The 21,773-nt window shown below is 49.7% G+C and overlaps 1 protein-coding gene across 1 annotated transcript in view; it reads right to left on the bottom strand.

Moving 5' to 3' along the window:
* LOC138761602 (vasoactive intestinal polypeptide receptor 1-like) overlaps positions 1–16,422 on the bottom strand; it is a 155,480-nt gene extending 139,058 nt beyond the window's left edge. The window contains exons 1-6 of the mRNA XM_069934035.1: positions 16,375–16,422; positions 14,563–14,703; positions 13,928–14,156; positions 12,549–12,877; positions 12,151–12,243; positions 7,800–8,024 (exon numbers count right to left, since the gene is read on the bottom strand). Of these exons, the coding sequence (XP_069790136.1) occupies positions 7,800–8,024; positions 12,151–12,243; positions 12,549–12,877; positions 13,928–14,156; positions 14,563–14,703; positions 16,375–16,422 (1,065 nt within the window). The remainder of the gene's footprint in view (positions 1–7,799; positions 8,025–12,150; positions 12,244–12,548; positions 12,878–13,927; positions 14,157–14,562; positions 14,704–16,374) is intronic.
* Between the last annotated feature and the right edge of the window lie 5,351 nt (positions 16,423–21,773).

The raw sequence follows: 21,773 nt of genomic DNA, 5'->3' as shown, positions 1-21,773 counted from the left end.
AATTAAATTGGTAGAAGATTGTTATGAGGCAGGTTATTTTATTGCTTTTGGAAGAATGAAAGAGAAATATGAGATATCTTCGAATACTCTTTTTTCTTATAATCAAGTTAAAGCATTATTGTTAGATTATTTTGGACATACTTTGAGGCTTCCAAGAAGGTCTAAATTTGAAATTTCACTCACTGATGGTGGTAAAAAAGGGTTTATATCTGATATGTACACCTATTGCAGAATAAAATGCTTAAACCAGATGTTTATAAATCTAGAGTGAAGTGGGAAAAAAGATTTGTCCATATCTATTTCTCAGGATGATTGGATGTTGATATGTGAGGACAGTATAACAAAAATTTTGAATGCAAGGTATAGATTGGTTCATTATAACTTTATCCATCAATTATACTTTACTCTGGAGAAATTAAAGAAGTTTAAATATGTTTTTACTGATTTACGTTTTAGATGTCATAAGGAAGTGGGGGAACTTTTTTTTACATTCGGTTTGGTTATGTGAGTCAGTTAAACCTTTTTGGAATAAAATTAAGGAATTTTTGGAAGTTATGTTTAAATTTAAAATTCCAATTGACCCTATGATATTTTTATGGGGTTATATTGAAATGTTGAGTTTGGAATTAAAATTCGATAAATTTCAATTTGCCTTTTTAAGGCTAGCTTTAGCAGTAGCTAGGAAATGTCTTGCTGTTGCATGGAAAAATGAGTCTAAGTTGAATATCCAATGACAGCACATGGAGATGAGGTCATGTATTCCTTTAGCAAAAAATACATATAATCTATGAAATGATTTTTTTTTTAATTAAAACTTGGAAACCGTACAATGAACAGATGCGATTAAATTAATATTTCCTTCCCCATACATTAGTGGTGGGGTCCCGGCCATAACATATCATTTAATGTATTGTTTCAGTAGATCTCCTCTTTCTTCCTGCTTTTTTTTTTGTCTTTTGGGGTAGTTTAGAGGTGGGGGGTGGTTAGGGATGAGGGGTGGGGAGATTTATGCGATAAAATAATATATTGGACTGTATTTTGAATGTATGATTTATTGTTGTTTATAAATAAAAAAAATTCTAAGAGTCACGGCGAGAGAGAGAGATTCACGGAGAGAGAGAGAGATTCACGGAGAGAGAGAGAGAGATTCACGGAGAGAGAGAGAGAGATTCACGGAGAGAGAGAGAGAGATTCACGGAGAGAGAGAGAGAGATTCACGAGAGAGAGAGAGAGATTCACGGAGAGAGAGAGAGAGATTCACGGAGAGAGAGAGAGATTCACGGAGAGAGAGAGAGAGAGATTCACGGAGAGAGAGAGAGAGAGAGATTCACGGAGAGAGAGAGAGAGAGATTCACGGAGAGAGAGAGAGAGATTCACGGAGAGAGAGAGAGAGAGATTCACGGAGAGAGAGAGAGAGAGATTCACGGAGAGAGAGAGAGAGAGATTCACGGAGAGAGAGAGAGAGAGATTCACGGAGAGAGAGAGAGAGAGATTCACGGAGAGAGAGAGAGAGAGATTCACGGAGAGAGAGAGAGAGAGATTCACGGAGAGAGAGAGAGAGAGATTCACGGAGAGAGAGAGAGAGAGATTCACGGTGAGAGAGAGAGAGAGATTCACGGAGAGAGAGAGAGAGAGAGATTCACGGAGAGAGAGAGAGAGAGATTCACGGAGAGAGAGAGAGAGAGAGATTCACGGAGAGAGAGAGAGAGATTCACGGCGAGAGAGTCATGGAGGGAGAGTCACGGCCAGAGAGAGAGAGATAGAGAGAGTGAGTCACGGCCAGAGAGAGGGAGATAGAGAGAGTGAGTCACGGCCAGAGTGAGAGAGAGAGAGAGAGAGAGTGAGTCACGGCCAGAGAGAGAGAGAGAGAGAGAGAGAGTGAGTCACGGCCAGAGAGAGAGAGAGAGAGAGAGAGAGAGAGTGAGTCACGGCCAGAGAGAGAGAGAGAGAGAGAGTGAGTCACGGCCAGAGAGAGAGAGAGAGAGAGAGAGTCACGGCCAGAGAGAGAGAGAGAGAGAGTGAGTCACGGCCAGAGAGAGAGGGAGTGTCACGGCCAGAGAGAGGGAGTGTCACGGCCAGAGAGAGAGGGAGTGTCACGGCCAGAGAGAGAGGGAGTGTCACGGCCAGAGAGAGAGGGAGTGTCACGGCCAGAGAGAGAGGGAGTGTCACGGCCAGAGAGAGAGGGAGTGTCACGGCCAGAGAGAGAGGGAGTGTCACGGCCAGAGAGAGAGGGAGTGTCACGGCCAGAGAGAGAGGGAGTGTCACGGCCAGAGAGAGAGGGAGTGTCACGGCCAGAGAGAGAGGGAGTGTCACGGCCAGAGAGAGAGGGAGTGTCACGGCCAGAGAGAGAGGGAGTGTCACGGCAGAGAGAGAGGGAGTGTCACGGCCAGAGAGAGAGGGAGTGTCACGGCCAGAGAGAGAGGGAGTGTCACGGCCAGAGAGAGAGGGAGTGTCACGGCCAGAGAGAGAGGGAGTGTCACGGCAGAGAGAGAGGGAGTGTCACGGCCAGAGAGAGAGGGAGTGTCACGGCCAGAGAGAGAGGGAGTGTCACGGCCAGAGAGAGAGGGAGTGTCACGGCCAGAGAGAGAGGGAGTGTCACGGCCAGAGAGAGAGGGAGTGTCACGGCCAGAGAGAGAGGGAGTGTCACGGCCAGAGAGAGAGGGAGTGTCACGGCCAGAGAGAGAGGGAGTGTCACGGCCAGAGAGGGAGTGTCACGGCCAGAGAGAGAGGGAGTGTCACGGCCACAGAGAGAGAGGGAGTGTCACGGCCAGAGAGAGAGGGAGTGTCACGGCCAGAGAGAGAGGGAGTGTCACGGCAGAGAAGAGAGAGAGGAGTGTCACGGCCAGAGAGAGAGGGAGTGTCACGGCCAGAGAGAGAGGGAGTGTCACGGCCAGAGAGAGAGGGAGTGTCACGGCCAGAGAGAGAGGGAGTGTCACGGCCCGAAGAGAGAGGGAGTGTCACGGCCAGAGAGAGAGGGAGTGTCACGGCCAGAGAGAGAGGGAGTGTCACGGCCAGAGAGAGAGGGAGTGTCACGGCCAGAGAGAGAGGGAGTGTCACGGCCAGAGAGAGAGGGAGTGTCACGGCCAGAGAGAGAGGGTAGTGTCACGGACAGAGAGAGAGGGAGTGTCACGGCCAGAGAGAGAGGGAAGTGTCACGGCCAGGAGAGAGAGGGAGTGTCACGGCCAGAGAGAGAGGGAGTGTCACGGCCAGAGAGAGAGGGAGTGTCACGGCCAGAGAGAGAGGGAGTGTCACGGCCAGAGAGAGAGGGAGTGTCACGGCCAGAGAGAGAGGGAGTGTCACGGCCAGAGAGAGAGGGAGTGTCACGGCCAGAGAGAGAGGGAGTGTCACGGTCAGAGAGAGAGGGAGTGTCACGGTCAGAGAGAGAGGGAGTGTCACGGCCAGAGGAGAGAGGGAGTGTCACGGCCAGAGAGAGAGGAGTGTCACGGCCAGAGAGAGAGGGAGTGTCACGGCCAGAGAGAGAGGGAGTGTCACGGCCAGAGAGAGAGGGAGTGTCACGGCCAGAGAGAGAGGGAGTGTCACGGCCAGAGAGAGAGGGGAGTGTCACGGCCAGAGAGAGAGGGAGTGTCACGGCCAGAGAGAGAGGGAGTGTCACGGCCAGAGAGAGAGGGAGTGTCACGGCCAGAGAGAGAGGGAGTGTCACGGCCAGAGAGAGAGGGAGTGTCACGGCCAGAGAGAGAGGAGTGTCACGGCAGAGAGAGAGGGAGTGTCACGGCCAGAGAGAGAGGGAGTGTCACGGCCGAGAGAGAGGGAGTGTCACGGCCAGAGAGAGGGAGTGTCACGGCAGAGAGAGAGGGAGTGTCACGGCCAGAGAGAGAGGGAGTGTCACGGCCAGAGAGAGGGGGTGTCACGCCCAGAGAGAGAGAGAGAGTGTCACGGCCAGAGAGAGAGAGAGAGTGTCACGGCCAGAGAGAGAGAGAGAGTGTCACGGCCAGAGAGAGAGAGAGAGTGTCACGGCCAGAGAGAGAGAGAGTGAGTGTCACGGCAGAGAGAGAAAGAGAGAGAGAGAGAGAGAGAGAGAGAGAGAGAGAGAGAGAGTCACAGCCAGAGAGAGGAGGGAGAGACTCATGGCCAGAGAGAGGGAGATAGAAACATAGAAGATAGGAACAGGAGTAGGTCATTCGGCTCTTCGAGCCTGCTCCGCCATTCAATGAGATCATGGCTGATCTTAAAGTTCAGTACCCCGTCCCTGCCTTCTCTCCGTAACCTTTAATACCCTTATACTGAAGAAATAGATCTAATTCCCTCTTACGTATATTTAATGAACCTGCCTCTACTGCCCTCGGTGCAATGAATTCCACAAATTCACCACCCTCTGGGTCAAGAAATTCCTCCTCATCAGGGTCCTAAATGGTTTGCCTATTATCCTCAAACCATGGCCCCGGGTTCTGGATTTTTCCCATCCTTGGAAGCATCCCATCTGCATCCATTCTGTCCAGTCCTGCCAGAATTTTATAGGTCTCTATGAGATCCCCTCTCAATCTTCTAAACTCCAGGTAGTACAATCCCAATTTGTGCAATCTGAGTGAGTCATGGCCAGAGAGTGAAGGAGATAGAGAGAGTGAGTCACGGCCATAGAGAGGAAGATAGAGAGAGAGAGAGAGAGAGAGAGAGAGAGAGAGAGAGAGAGAGAGAGAGAGAGAGTGTCACGGCCAGAGTGAGAGGGAGATAGAGAGGAGAGAGTCACGGCCAGAGAGAGGGAGATAGAGAGAGTGAGTGTCACGGCCAAAGAGAGAGAGAGAGAGTGTGTCATGGCCAGAGAGAGAGAGTCACAGCCAGAGAGAGAGAGAGAGATAGAGAGAGTGAGTGTCACAGCCAAAGAGAGAGAGAGTGTGTCATGGCCAGAAAGAGAGAGAGAGAGTGTCATGGCCAGAGAGAGAGAGAGAGAGAGAGAGAGAGATACAGAGAGAGAGAGCGAGAGAGAGAGAAAGAGAGAGAGAGAGAGAGAGAGAGAGAGAGAGAGGAGAGAGAGAGAGAGTGTCATGGCCAGAGAGAGAGAGGAGAGTGAGAGAGTGAGAGCCACAGCGGGACAGACAGCAAGAGTTCAGTTGGTATGGAGCAAAGGGAGAATAATTTTACTACTTGTGAAGCTCCTTCACAAGTCTGATAAGGGCAGGAGAGAAGCTGTGGAGTGAAATCTTTAATGATAATAAGTTTATTGCCATGTACAATGTGCATTGTCTATTTGCACTGAAAATCTTGCTTGTTGCAACCCAACAAATACTTCATGAAATAAATAGTACTGTAAACCTTGAATTAAATTAAAACAGGATAACTCTAGCAATACCCGAGGGCATTATGTAAGGGGAGGTGATGGTGGAAGCTGGTAAAATAGAGACATTTGAAAGGCACATGGATGTAAGAAAAATCAAGGGTTTTTGGGTGTGAGGTGGGGGAAGGTTAGATTTTTGTGGGGTTGATATATATAGGTTGGCTCATCCTTGTGGGCTAAAAGGACCTGCACTAAAAAAAATAAATACAGAATGAAGTGGAAATTTATATTTTTTAGATGTACAGTCGACGAGCCACTGCCACCCAAATACAATTAACCACTAATTTAAGGGTGGGAGGAACTGGAGCCCCCCGGGGGAGAAACCCATACAGACACGGGGAGAGCTTACCAGCTCCTTACAGACGGAGCTGGCGCGCTGCAATTGCCTAATGGGCTAAGGAAGAACCAGCAGTGAAGTCCTTCTCTGACCTGGCGCACTCCTTCCGGCCCTCTCCCCACCGAGGCCAGCCGACCTGCTGAGGGCTCCCAGCATTGCCCTCATTTCAACCACCCTCTTTAATGCAGCTCGCCTCCAGTCCACTCCTCTGCACAACCTCGTCTCTGTGCTCTTACCCGGTGCAACGCAACAGAGCAACGACGTGGTTTGCCACGTGGCGAAAGCGAAGGAGAAGCCCTAAGAGCCAGTATACGCCTGGGATTGCCTGATCTCGGAAGCGAAGCAGGCTCAGCACTGGTCAGTCCTTGGAGTGGGGACCGCCAGCTGCTGGAGGTTCCCTCCAGGGCCGCTGGACAAAGTGAAGACTCTCTGTCTGCCTGAAGTTCAAGAATTCCGTCCTCAATGTAGTATTCACAAGTAGACTCACATAACCAACCCGAATGTAAAAAAAATTCCCACTACCTTATGACATCTAAAACATAAATCAAAAGCAACACATTTAAACTTCTTTGATTTCTCCAGAGTAAAGTATAATTGATGGATAATGAACCAATCTATACCTTACATTCCAAATTTTAGACACATATCAACATCCTCTATAAAAACAACCATGATTCCCTCTCTGGCCCTGATACCCCCTGATTTTGGAAGTTGTAGACTTGCAAATTCTGGGCTGTGGCCAGTGACCTCCCCCACCCCCCCCCCAAAAGGGCGATTCAACCCCCGGGAGACAGGACGGCCAACGTGCTCTTTGCATTCGTTACCCCACACTTCTGAGAAAGAACTGAGCTTCCACCCATCTCCTATAAACCCCGGGGGGTGGTGGTGGGGGATGTGGTGGTGGGGGATGTGGTGGTGGGGATGTGGTGGTGGGGGATGTGGTGGTGGGGGATGTGGTGGTGGGGATGTGGTGGTGGGGGATGTGGTGGTGGGGGATGTGTGGTGGTGGGGAGGGGTGTGGGGGGCTGTGGTGGGGGGGAGCGGGGGGGGCTGCTGTGGTGGGGGGAGCGGGGGGGCTGTGGTGGGGGGAGCGGGGGGCTTGTGGTGGGGGGAGCGGGGGGGCTGTGGTGGGGGGGAGCGGGGGGGCTGTGGTGGGGGGAGCGGGGGGGGGCTGTGGTGGGGGGGAGCGGGGGGGGCTGTGGTGGGGGGAGCGGGGGGGGCTGTGGTGGGGGGAGCGGGGGGGCTGTGGTGGGGGGAGCGGGGGGGCTGTGGTGGGGGGAGCGGGGGGGGCTGTGGTGGGGGGGAGCGGGGGGGCTGTGGTGGGGGGAGCGGGGGGGCTGTGGTGGGGGGAGCGGGGGGGCTGTGGTGGGGGGAGCGGGGGGGCTGTGGTGGGGGGAGCGGGGGGGGGCTGTGGTGGGGGGAGCGGGGGGGCTGTGGTGGGGGGAGCGGGGGGGGCTGTGGTGGGGGGAGCGGGGGGGGGCTGTGGTGGGGGGAGGCGGGGGGGCTGTGGTGGGGGGAGCGGGGGGGGCTGTGGTGGGGGGAGCGGGGGGGCTGTGGTGGGGGGAGCGGGGGGCTGTGGTGGGGGGGGGAGCGGGGGGGCTGTGGTGGGGGGAGCGGGGGGCTGTGGTGGGGGGGGGGAGCGGGGGGGGGGGGGAGTCGTTTGACTTTTGAACAGCTGAAAGCCGAGGGAAGGGAGAGCGCTGCCAATCTGGAGAGGGAAGCCCGCGGACCCCCCCCCCACTCCCCCCCATCCCGAACCCCACCTAATGTAGCAAAGATGATGAGACCGGACGGACTGGAGCCCCTCCAAGTCTTGCTCCAACACTCTTCACTGCGCTTTGCCCGGACCTGGGGCGAGTTGCATCTCCTTCCTCCCGGGGGCTCGTTGGGGACATCGTGGCTTTTGGGTTCGGGCTCCGCTGAAGTTCGGGGCGAAAGGGGCAACCGGCTGATCCGAACCAGGGGCCGCAGCTCGAGCAGCCGGTGTCTCCACTCCTTGGGATTTGGACACATCCCCCCCCCACCCCACCCCCCCCCCCACCACCCACCCCCCCCCCCCACCCACCCCCCCCCCCCCCCCCCCCCCCCCCCCACCCACCCCCCCACCCCCCAGGTCCCCGGCTGGTTCCAACGGGGAGAAACGAGTATCGGAGGCACCTGGAAGACACGTACCGGCAGGTGGAGGAGCAGCGCCCAGAGGGCGAGCAGAGAGCGGCTCCGCTGCGGCCAGAAGGGCAGGAGTCCCCGTCGCTCCGGACACCTTGCGAGTGGCCGCCCTCGGGAAGGGCGAGGGGGGGAAATTCCATCGTCCGGGGCTTCGCAGCCGCTCCCGTCCTCGGGAAGACGCCTGGTCCCCGCTCCGAGCCAGGGGGCGGGAAGGAGCGCTCTGGTCCTCGGCTGGGGGCACGGCTAACTTATAGGGGCACTCCACCCCCAGCCGTGACGCTCCCTCTCTCATCTCTCTCTCCCCCACCCCCGTTTCCTTCTCTCTCCCTCCCTCCCTCTCTTTCTCTCTCTCTCTCTCACACACACACACAGCCCCCACACCCCCCCCCACCACCAACAGACACCCACACACAATCACACACAGCTCCCCACATAACCCCACCTACACACATCCCTACCAACACACAATCACACAGTCCCCCCATCCACGCCCACCTAGACACACACAGCCCCCACACCCCCCCACCAACACACACCCACACACACCCACACACAATCACACACAGCTCCCCACATAACCCCACCTACACACATCCCTACCAACACACAATCACACAGTCCCCCCATCCACGCCCACCTAGACACACACAGCCCCCACACCCCCCCCCACCAACACACACCCACACACACCCACACACAATCACACACAGCTCCCCACATAACCCCACCTACACACATCCCTACCAACACACAATCACACAGTCCCCCCATCCACGCCCACCTAGACACACACAGCCCCCACACCCCCCCCCACCAACACACACCCACACACACCCACACACAATCACACACAGTCCCCACATAACCCCACCTACACACATCCCTACCAACACACAATCACACAGTCCCCCCCCCATCCACGCCCACCTACACACACACAGTCCCCCACACACCCCTACCTACACACAATCACACAGTCCCCCATACACACCCACCAAAAAACAGCCCACCCCACCTACACACCCACCAAAAAACAGCCCTCCCCACCTACACACAATCACACACCGCCCCCACATACCCCCACCTACACACACCCCCATCTACACACAATCACACACAGCCCCCACACACCCCCACCTACACACACCCCTACCTACACACAATCACGCAGTCCCTCATACACACCCACCAAAAAACAACCCACCCCACCTACACACCCACCAAAAAACAGCCCACCCCACCTACACACTATCACACACCGCCCCCACATACCCCCACCTACACACATCCCTACCAACACACAATCACACAGTCCCCCCATCCACGCCCACCTACACACACACAGCCCCCCACACACCCCTACCTACACACAATCACACAGTCCCCCATACACACCCACCAAAAAACAGCCCACCCCACCTACACACCCACCAAAAAACAGCCCTCCCCACCTACACACAATCACACACCGCCCCCACATACCCCCACCTACACACACCCCCATCTACACACAATCACACAGTCCCCCCATCCACGCCCACCTACACACACACAGCCCCCACACACCCCCACCAACACACACCCACACACAATCACACACAGCTCCCCACATAACCCCACCTACACACATCCGTACCAACACACAATCACACAGTCCCCCCCCATCCACGCCCACCTACACACACACAGCCCCCCACACACCCCTACCTACACACAATCACACAGTCCCCCATACACACCCACCAAAAAACAGCCCACCCCACCTACACACCCACCAAAAAACAGCCCTCCCCACCTACACACAATCACACACCGCCCCCACATACCCCCACCTACACACACCCCCATCTACACACAATCACACAGTCCCCCCATCCACGCCCACCTACACACACACAGCCCCCACACCCCCCCCACCAACACACACCCACACACAATCACACACAGCTCCCCACATAACCCCACCTACACACATCCCTACCAACACACAATCACACAGTCCCCCCCATCCACGCCCACCTACACACACACAGCCCCCCACACACCCCTACCTACACACAATCACACAGTCCCCCATACACACCCACCAAAAAACAGCCCACCCCACCTACACACCCACCAAAAAACAGCCCTCCCCACCTACACACAATCACACACCGCCCCCACATACCCCCACCTACACACACCCCCATCTACACACAATCACACACAGCCCCCACACACCCCCACCTACACACACCCCTACCTACACACAATCACGCAGTCCCTCATACACACCCACCAAAAAACAGCCCACCCCACCTACACACCCACCAAAAAACAGCCCACCCCACCTACACACTATCACACACCGCCCCCACATACCCCCACCTACACACACCCCCATCTACACACAATCACACACAGCCCCCACACACCCCCACCTACACACACCCCCATCTACACACAATCACACACAGCCCCCACACACCCCCACCTACACACACATCTACCTACACACAATCACACACAGTCCCCCATACATGCCCACCTACACAGACACAATCACACACCGCCCCCACACACCCCCACCTACTCACACACCTACCTACACACACACATACAGCCCCCCACATACCCACACCTACACACACCCCTACCTACACACACCCCTACCTACACACAATCACACAGTCCCCCATACACGCCCACCAAAAAACAGCCCACCCCACCTACACACACACACAGCCTACACACCCCCCCACCTACACACAATCAAACACAGCCCCCACACACCCCCACCAACACACACCCACTCACAATCACACACAGTCCCCCGCATACCCCCACCTACACACATCCCTACCTACACAGAATCACACAGTTCCCCCATACACGTCCAACTACACATCCACAGCCCACCACATACCCCCACCTACACACAATCACACACAGCCCCCCACATACCCCCACCTACACACACACCCACCTACTCACAATCACACAGTCCCCCATGCATGCCCACCTACACACAATCACACAGTCCCCCATACATGCTCACCTACACACACACAGCCCCCCACATACCCCCACCTACACACAATCACACACAGCCCCCCACATACCCCCACCTACATACACCCCCACCTACACACAATCACACACAGCTCCCCACATACCCCCACCTACGCACAATCACACACTGCCCCCACCTACACACACATCTACCTACACACACAGTCCCCCATGCACGGCCACCTACACACACACCCACACACAATCATACCAACCCCCATACACCCCCACGCACATATCCAATCACACACAAACACACTGTAATTCTGTGACTGACATGTTTTGGAATGAATCCCTGGACAGGTTTTGAAAATGTATAGGGATGTTGGAGGGGAGGGGGTATCCATGCAGAGCAGCAGCGATCAGACTCTGGAACCTCCCCTACTTCCAAGTGCTGTCAGGTGGATGAACCTCTCCATTCTACCCTAACGATGTCACCGCTGCCAAGACCATCAGAGATCTGTCTGCACTTTTGAAATTTTCTTTTCTTTGGCTTGGCTTCGCGGACGAAGATTTATGGAGGGGGTAAAAAGTCTTTGCCCTCAGATAGCTCCAAGAAAAGTGCAGAGAACAAAACAAAGGACTCTACATCACCTTTGTTGACCTCACCAAAGCCTTCGACACCGTGAGCAGGAAAGGGCTTTGGCAAATACTAGAGCGCATCGGATGTCCCCCTAAGTTCCTCAACATGATTATCCAACTGCACGAAAACCAACAAGGTCGGGTCAGATACAGCAATGAGCTCTCTGAACCCTTCTCCATTAACAATGGCGTGAAGCAAGGCTGTGTTCTCGCACCAACCCTCTTTTCAATCTTCTTCAGCATGATGCTGAACCAAGCCATGAAAGACCCCAACAATGAAGACGCTGTTTACATCCGGTACCGCACGGATATAGCTTGAAATAGCGCTGTTTAATTTGCACTCTTCCAACTGCGAATATTTATCTTTTTAGGTTTTTTTTTTCTCATCACACACTGTGTTCATTTTATTTATATGTGACAGAACTTGCAGGACAGGAACAAGCCAGTTGGCCAATGAGGTCTGCACCGGAAATAATGCCCAAATTAAACTAAATCTCTTCTGCTGGTGCCCCATCCAGTGGGAGAGGGGCGAGTGTTGTGCCTGCATCGCCGCGGTAGGGTGAGATACAAACCAAAGGCATGGGTTAAGGGTGGAAAAGGGGTAAAGGTTCGGGGGAACTTCTTCAAACACAGGGTGGTGGGGGTGTGGAACGAGCTGCCAGAAGAAGTGGTGAATGCGGCCTCGATTTTAAAATTGAGGAAGTGATGCACAATCAATTACACAAAGACTGAAGTCATCGGAACTGAGATGGATAGCATCCCTGTGTTGGTCGCTCACACTGACCCAGACTCGAACTGGCAGCAGGCTTGTGGCCTTGAGAAAGTGGAGGAATCACAAGCCGGCCAGAGAGAGCAGGAAAGGTCATGTCATTTGCATATACACACGCAAGTACAATAGTAGTCTCACCACCTTCACCCCCTTTTTTAAAGTAAAGTCCCGGGGAGGTGTGGGGTGGTCAGCCAACCTTATAAGTTCAATCTGTCCGGCGGTCTCCATTGACAATATTCCAAATTTGGCCTCACCAGTGTCTTATATAACTTCAACATAGCATTCCAACTCCTATACTCAATACTTTAATTTATAAAGATGCCAAAAGCTTTCTTTACAACCCTGTCTACCTGCAACACCACTTCCAGGGCACAATGTACCTGTATCCCCGGATCTCTTTGCTCCTCCGCACTCCTCAGTGCCCCACCATTTACAGTGTACATCCTTCCTTGATTTGCTCTTCCTAAATGCATCCCCTCACACTTGTCTGCAATCAACTCCATCATCCATTTATTAGCCCATTCTTCCAGTTGGTCCAGATCCCTCTGCAAGCTTTGGAAATCTTCCTCCCTGTCCACTACTCCTCCCATCTTTGTATAATCAGCAAACTTGCTTTTCCAATTTACCATTGAGGAATACAGAAGAGCAGAAAGATTTAGGAGTAACGGTACATTGTTCCCTGAAGGTAGAAACTCACGTGAATAGGGTGGTGAAGAAGGCTTTTAGTATGCTGGCCTTTATCAATCATTGCATGGAATATAGGAGTTGGGAGGTGATGTTGAGATTGTATAAGACGTTAGTGCGGCCTAATTTGGAGTTCTGTGTGCAGTTCTGGTCGCCTAATTATAGGAAGGATATAAACAGAGTGGAGAGAGTGCAGAGAAGGTTTACCAGAATGTTACCTGGGTTTAAGCATCTGGAGTATGGGGAGAGATTGGACAGATTGGGTCTTTATTCTTTGGAGCGTAGAAGGTTGAGAGGGGATTTGATAGAAGTATTTAAGATTATGAAAGGGATAGACAGAATGGATGTGGATAGACTATTTCCGTTAAGAGGAGGAAAGATTAAAACAAGAGGACATGAGTTAAGAATTAAGGGGCAGAGGTTTAGAGGTAACATGAGGGGGAACTTCTTTACTCAGAGAGTGGTAGCCGTGTGGAATGAGCTTCCGGGAGAAATAGTGGCGGCGGAGTCAATTGTATTATTTAAGAAAAGGTTGGACAGGTATATGATGAGAAGAAGATGGAGGGTTATGGGCATTGTGCAGGGAGGTGGGACTAGAGAGGGGTGTTTGGTTCGGTGCGGACTAGAAGGGCCTAATGGCCTGTTTCCGTGCTGTAAATTGTTATGTTATGTTATGTTATAATCCTCAGCCATGATCGTATTGAATGGCGGAGCAGGCTCGATGGGCCATTTTTGGCCTACTCCTGTTCCTACTTCCTATGTTCCTATGTTCCTATGTTCAAACAAACAACACTGATCCCTGAGACCCACCACTAGTCACAGGTCTCCAGTCTGGGAAGGAATCATCCACTATCACTCTCTGTTTTCTCCCTCACAGTCAATTATGAATCCAGTTTACTACCTCTCCATGGATACCTAGTGTCTTAAACTCCTGAACCTTGTCAAAAGCCTAAAAAAATATAGACAACATTCACAGCCTTTCCTTCATCTACCTTCTTGGTAACTCCCTCAAAAAACTCTACAAGATTTGTTAAACATAACCTACCACGCACAAAGCCATGCTGACTGTCCTCAATCAGCCCGTGGCTGTCCAAAAACTTAAATATCCTATCTCTCAGTATTCCTTCCAATAATTTACCTACTACTGATGTCAGACTCACTGGCCTACTTATCTGGTTTATTTTTGGAGCCTTTCTTAAACAGCGGGACAATGTCAGGGCCTCCGGCACCTCTCCCATGGCTAAGGACATTTTGAATATATCCATCAGGGGCCCCTGCAATTTCAACACTTATCTCTCTCAAGGTCCGAGGAAATATCATTTCTGGTCCAGGGAATTTGTCTACCTTTATTCACTCTAAGGCAGCAATCACTTCCACCTCCTTAATCTCCATATGTTTCACGACACTTTCCCTTCCATCCGTATGCATTATGCCAGTTTCCTGAGTAAATACTGATGCAAAAAACTGTTTAAGATCTCCCCCATCTCCCACAAATAGTTGACCATTCTGATCCTCTTTGGGACTAATTTTATCCCTTATTATCCTCTCACTCTCAATATACTTGTAGAATCCCTTTGGATTTACCTTCACATTATCTGCCAAAGCACCTTCATGCCTTCTTTTTGCCTTCCTGATTTCCTTCTCTAGTATTCTCTCACATCTTGTCTACTCTGCAAGTACCTTGTTTGCTCCTTGCTGCCTATACCGGTTATACACCTCTCTCTTCTTCTTAATCATATCACCAAGATCCCTTGAAAACCAAGGTTCTCTCTGCACCTTCAAAATCTCGACTTTGAATGCCTTCCACTTGCCGGGCACATCCTTGCCAGAAAACAGTTTATTCCAATCGACTCTTCTGAGATCCTTTCTCATTTCCACAAAATTGGCCTTTCTCCAATTTAGAACCTCAACTCGAGGACCAGGCCTATCCTTATCCATAAGTAAGTTTAAACTAATGACATTATCGTCACTGGACCCAAAATGCACACCTACTGCCACCTGACCTGCCTAGTTCCCTAACAGGAGATCAAGTATTGCATCCTCTCTCGTTGGTACCTCTACATATTGATTTCGAAAACTTTCCTGTGCACATTTCACAAACTCCAAACCATCCAGTCTTTTTACAGTATGGGAGTTCCATTCAATATGTGGAAATCTCCAACTACCACAACTTTCTGTTTCTTTCAATTATCTGCTATATCCCGACAGATATGCACCTCCAATACTATTGGACTATTGGGCAGTCTATAATACGTCTTTCCCATTCCTTAGCTCCACCCATAAGGCCTCTGAAGGCGAGTCCAGAGTGCTGTCCTCTCTAAGCATAGGTGTGATATTTTCCCTAACTAACAATGCCGCTCCTCCCCCTTTCATCCCTCCCCCTCTATCACGTCTGAAACATCGGAACCCTGGAACATTGAGGTTCCAGTCCTGCCCTCATGCTGCAGCCAACTCTCACTAATAGCAAAAGCGTCATAATCCCACATGCAAATCCACATCCTAAGCTCATCTGCCTTACTGACAATACTCTTTGCATTACCACTACCTTTTGCAGGGCTTTGCATTTAGAGACCTTGGTGTCCCCCATACCAGACCGTGATGCAGCCAGTCTGCACACTTTCCACCACACCTCTAGAAATGTGCCAGGGTTTCCGGTGTCAGACCAAACGTCTGCAAACTCCGGAGAAAGTAGAGGCGCTGGTTTTCATTTCTTGAAGCCAACCTTCAGCTCCTTAGTTTTGGTGACATTGAGTGCGAGGTTGTTGTCGGTGCACCATTCAGCCAAGTTTTCAATCTCCCTCCTGTACGCTGACTCATCCCCTCTCATTATACAACCCACTACTGTGGTATTGTCAGCAAACTTGTAGATGGTGTTATTGTCGTACCGAGCTCACAGTCGTAGGTGTAAAGTGAGTAGAGCAGGGGGCTATGAACACAGCCCTGTGGTGCTCCGGTACTGATGGAGATTGTGGAAGAGATGTTCTTACCAATTCCCGGAGGGTGGTGAATCTGTGGAATTTGCTGCCCATGGAAGCAGTGGAGGTGACCTCAGTAAGTATATTTAAGACAAGGTTGGATAGATTTTTACATAGTAGGGGAATTAAGGGATCTGAGGAAAAGGCAGGTAGGGGGAGATGAGCCGATCATCAAAACAGCCATTGAATGGGGGGACAGGCTCAAAGGGCCGGATTGCCGACTCCTGCCCCTATTTCTTGTGTTCACTTTTTGAGATGAAGGGATGTAACCACTGGAGAGAGATCTGAGGTTCAAAGTTCCAAGGTTCAACATTCCTATATTTGTCATACGCTCAAATACACAAAATTTATGTCTTTGATCAGTAAAGACATTCAAAGAGGGATCACCAGTCCAAAGCTCTCTCTAAGGAGAGGGTGTAATAGATCTGTGTTAATATTAATACTAGGTTGAGGATAAGGTTAAGCTATATTTCTTATAAATGTAACTAAAAATGTCGTGGGTTTGGAACAGGGTTACACACTCCCAGACAATACATTCAGAAGGGATGTCATCTTTCAGATCCATGACGTCTACAAACCAGAGGTATGAAGATCACATGTCTTTCAAGAAACTGTTCCTAACAGCTATTAAAGATGCCAGTAAATGGCCACATGATTTCAAAGAAATTAAGACTGATCTCATTGGCGATGTCATTACATATGAGTTTAAGGATATATAGATCTGAAGGCAGAAACATCTTGAGCCCAGAAACCAGAAGGGAAAGAAGATTTGATGGTGTTCTCTGGAGAAGGAGGAAGTGTTGTTCCAAGCGGCTTTAAATTAAGCCCGGCCACTTCTGACTGTCTCTCTCTGTTATTAGAAGGCAGGCTCAAGATGGAAAGAAGCTCCAGAACTCTTAAGAAGCTAAGAGGGAGATGAAGATCACCAGGAGAGTTAAAGAAGAAATCTCGACAAGATTTGTGAGTTTGACTAAGTCAGTGTTACCAAACATACTGAACACAACAATTTAAAAGAACTTGATGTTTTGTAATCATTTCTGAACTACAATTTAATAGACCTTCAAGTTCAACTGGACTTTAAAATACTGGGCCTTATAACTAACTTTACAGACTCAAGATTAAACTGAAGTAGTTTGGACTTTAACACACACACAGATTTATACAATTACATTCGTGCATAGTGGGGTTTAAGCTTAAAGTTAAGGGAGAACTGTTATGTGGTTAATAGTTTAATAAAAACTGTTATTTGGAATTTACCACTGTCTGACAAATCTTCCATCGCTGTCCCTGTGTTAGGACTAATGGGGAGGTCGGTTAGTTCGTAACAAGGGCTATGTAAAGATGGGAAGGGTTATATTGTTGTGGAGAAGGTTTAGTAGAAATAATAAATATAAGAGGATAGATCTCAATATTGACAGTTGCAATTAGTGCAGGAAAGAACTGATATTTCAGTAATGGCCCCAGAGTAGTTTATGGTTCGAGTTTGAGTCGTCCATGGATGTGCTATCAGGAAAACCTCATCCTTCTCCTTCTATGCATCTTACAATATACAGTTTGTATCCAGCACCTACGGGGATGGAGGATGCCAGATCAGTGAATTTTCTGGTTGCTTGACACTCTTCCAATGCCTAACTAATACCCCTGCATAAAAGAATAAACAACTTAAAAGACAAAAATATTACACTAAGAAAACTTCACTTGCATGAATATATAAACCTTTAAGCAATTTACTTTGTTTTCAGACACATTCATCGAACATAGAACACAACAGCGCAGTACAGGCCCTTCGGCCCTCAATATGGCGCTGACCCATATATTCCTTAAAAAAGTACTAAACCCTCCCTACCCCATAACCCTCTATTTTTCTTCCATCCATGTGCCTGTCTAAGAATCTCTTAAATACTCCTAATATTCCAGCCTCCACCACCAACTCCAGCAAGATATTCCAGGCACCCACAACTCTCTGTGTAAAAAACTTACCCCTGATATTTCCCCTAAACTTCCCTAACACGTCCTCTGGTGTTTGCTGTCACTGCCCTGGGAAACAGGTGCTGGCCGTCCATCCTTATCTATGCCTCTCATAATCTTGTAGACCATTAATGACCATTAATCATTAATGATCTAGATGATGGGGTGGTGAATTGGATTAGTAAATATGCAGACGATACTAAGATAGGTGGAATAGTGGATAATGAAGAAGGTTTTCAAGGATTGCAGAGGGATTTGGGCTGCTTAGAAAAGTGGGCTGAAAAATGGCAGATGGAATTTAATGCTGATAAGTGTGAGGTGCTTCATTTTGGTAAGAAGAATCAGAATAGGACATATGTGGTAAATGGGAGAGCATTGAGGAATACAGAAGAGCAGAAAGATTTAGGAGTAACGGTACATCGTTCCCTGAAGGTAGAAACTCATGTGAATAGGGTGGTGAAGAAGGCTTTTAGTATGCTGGCCTTTATCAATCATTGCATGGAATATAGGAGTTGGGAGGTGATGTTGAGATTATATAAGACGTTGGTGCGGCCTAATTTGGAGTTCTGTGTGCAGTTCTGGTCGCCTAATTATAGGAAGGATATAAACAGAGTGGAGAGAGTGCAGAGAAGGTTTACCAGAATGTTGCCTGGGTTTAAGCATCTGGAGTATGGGGAGAGATTGGACAGATTGGGTCTTTATTCTTTGGAGCGTAGAAGGTTGAGAGGGGATTTGATAGAAGTATTTAAGATTATGAAAGGGATAGACAGAGTGGATGTGGATAGACTATTTCCGTTAAGAGGAGGAAAGATTAAAACAAGAGGACATGAGTTAAGAATTAAGGGGCAGAGGTTTAGAGGTAACATGAGGGGGAACTTCTTTACTCAGAGAGTGGTAGCCGTGTGGAATGATCTTCCGGGAGAAATAGTGGCGGCGGAGTCAATTGTATTATTTAAGGAAAGGTTGGACAGGTATATGGATGAGAAGAAAATGGAGGGTTATGGGCATTGTGCGGGGAGGTGGGACTAGAAAGGGGTGTTTGGTTCGGTGCGGACTAGAAGGGCCTAATGGCCTGTTTCCGTGCTGTAATTGTTATGTTATGTTATGTTATGTTATGTTACTATCAAGTCTCCTTTCATCTTTCTACGCTCCAGAGTGAAAAATCCCAGCTCTGTTAACCTTGCCTCATAAGACGTTTTCCAATCCAGGTAACATCCTGGTAAATCTTCTCTGCACCCTCTCCATAGCTTCCATGTCCTTCCTATAATGAGGTGACTAGAACTGAACACAATGCTCCAAGTGTGGTCGTGTAGCTACAACTCCCAGGAGGCATCAAACCAGCCACGTGATGTCAGTCCGTGATGATGTCAGAGCGTGTTGAGCATTTGATTCTGGGCTTTAAAAGGTTGCGCGGGTGATGAAGAGTAAATCTGGTTGATTCTCTCTAGAAATGCCTTGTGAGGTTATTTCGTCGAGTCCACTGCAATTCCAGTGGCGACAATTGGTGACCCCGTCAAGTCCAAAAATGCATTTTTGGACAAACATGGACTCTGCAGCCATTGCTGTGAAGCCACCACCTTTCTGGACAGCAGAGCCTGAACTATGGTTCCAACAGGCAGAAGCACAGTTTCACCTTTGCAAAGTCAAATTGTCAGATATGATGCTTTAAAAGCACTTTTATTACGTGTATATGGTTTGTCCCATAGGGAAAGGGCAGCCAAACGATTACATCTCGATGGGTTGGGAGAACGCGCCCCTTCAGAACTAATGGATGAAATGCTGTTCCTGGCAGCTGGTGAAAGGCTCCAATATATTATTTGAGCAGCTCTTTTTAGAGCGAATGCCAGATGATATTACGCGCTTGACATCCAAGTCTTCATTTGAAGATCCAAGGGCTGTAGTGGCAGAGGGAGACATTCTACGGCTGGCTAAAAAGCACAGCAAGGAAAGACAAGTCTGCACAACCCACCCCTCCGATATTGATCCCGTGTCACACTCAGATAGTGCTCTTAGCACATCATTCCCTACAAGCAGGCAACACCCAAGACAAACAAGCAGCCTCTGGGCACCTCGTCTTGGTGTTATTACCTCGGGCGTTAGGGAGTAAATGCCCACAACTGTATTGCACCCTGCCCGTTTGCAGAAAATGCTCAGTCCCAGTGAAAATTTCTGATGGACATGGGTTCAGAAGTTAGTGTATTTCCACCCACCGGTTTTGACACACAACATCCTACCCCAGACCTGCAACTATGAGCAGTTAACAGTTCCAACATTCCAACCTTCGGCACCAGGAAGATGAATGTCAAGTTCGAGAATTATCTCCACACTTGGCCATTTATTATAGCAGCAGGATCCCGACCTTTGCTTGGTGCAGATTTTCTTCGGGCTCATTCATTCCTCATTGACTTAAAAGGGCATCGGCTAACAAGATGGAACTACTTTTTAGACCATTCCTCTGGCAGTTGCCTGTACCTCTGCTCTGCACCTCCAAACATTGAGTAAACCAGTGGATGAATTCTCCAAGCTGTTGGAAGATTTCCCTGAGATAACGACTCTACAATTTTCTGCCTCCAGTATTACTCACCGCACTTGTACTAAGGGCCCTCCTATCCATGCTAAAGCGCGCCGCTTGCCTCCATAGAAGCTGAGTTTAGCTAAGGAAGAGTTTGCCTAGATGGAGGAACTAGACATAATTCGTAGGTCCAACAGTCCCTGGGCATCTCCATTACATATGGTCCCGAAACACAATGGAGGTTGGCGACCACATGCAGATTGCAGGCGGCTTAATGACGCCAGCATCCCGGATTGTTATCCAATATCTCATATTCAGGATTTCTCGGCTAATTTGCATAGAGTGAAGATCTTCTCCAAAATAGACTTGATACGTGGCCGCCACCATGTACCGGTAGAGCTAGGACATTCCAAAAACAGCAATAATGACCCTGTTTGGGTGGTTTGAATTTTTACGAATGTCATTCGGATTAAAGAATACTGTCTGGTTTGGAGTTAAACGAGTCATGGATGCTTTAGGACGTGACATGACCCGTGTCTTTATTTACCTCAACAGCATTTTAGTGGCTAGTGGGACTAAGGTAGAACATTTGCGACTTCTTTGTGCACTTTTTATTCAATCTTCAAAAGTTTGGATTGACCATGAATCCAGATAAATGTGTTTTTGGACAAGAAATGATTGATTTCTTGAGACAAAGGATTACTCAGGAAGGCATGACTCCGCTGCGATCCAAAGTTGAGGCCGTTACCAAATACTCAAGAACTGCTACAGTTAAAGCCTTGCAGGAATTCTTGGGAATGGTACATTTTTACCATTGTTTTCTTTCGGGACCAGCTCAGATCGTGAAGCCTCTTTTCGATTTACTTTCCGGAAACGCCATTGGACTGACGAGGGAAACAATGCCTTCTTGAAGATGGAAGGTTTGCTGACTCCTGCCACTAGGCTCAGCTCCCCAGTTTTAAATGCAGCCACTGCCCTTTCTACAGTCGCTTCCAGTATGGCCGTAGGAGGTGCACTCCATTTGAGGTTTCGTCTGTAGATCAAAGTATTGACTACACAGCTTTGGCTGTGGCCCAGGAACATGAACATGAGACGAATGCTTATCAGACTGCAGTCACAGACCTGCAATTAAAGGATGTCTGGTTTGGAGTTAATGGCAAACTACTCCTTTGTGACATATCAACGGGACACCCACGCCCGTAGTTCTGGCATCAAGGAAACATTGAGTATTGGTCTCTCACATCCATCGATTAGATCGACCGTTCATATGGTTTCTGACAGGTTTGAGTGGCATGATCTTAAAAAAGACATTACACAAATGGTGAGTTCCTGCATTCCCTGCTAAAAACCACAAGTTCAGTGGCCATACTAAGGCACCACTGCAGTCCTTCCCGGCAGTTACTCGACGTTTTGTTCATGTCCATGTGGACATTGTT

The sequence above is a fragment of the Narcine bancroftii genome, chromosome 1, assembly GCF_036971445.1.
Source record: "Narcine bancroftii isolate sNarBan1 chromosome 1, sNarBan1.hap1, whole genome shotgun sequence".
Classification (NCBI taxonomy): Eukaryota; Metazoa; Chordata; class Chondrichthyes; order Torpediniformes; family Narcinidae; genus Narcine; species Narcine bancroftii.
The sequence above is the reverse complement of the archived record's forward strand: the minus strand, read 5'-3'. Positions and strand labels throughout refer to the sequence as shown.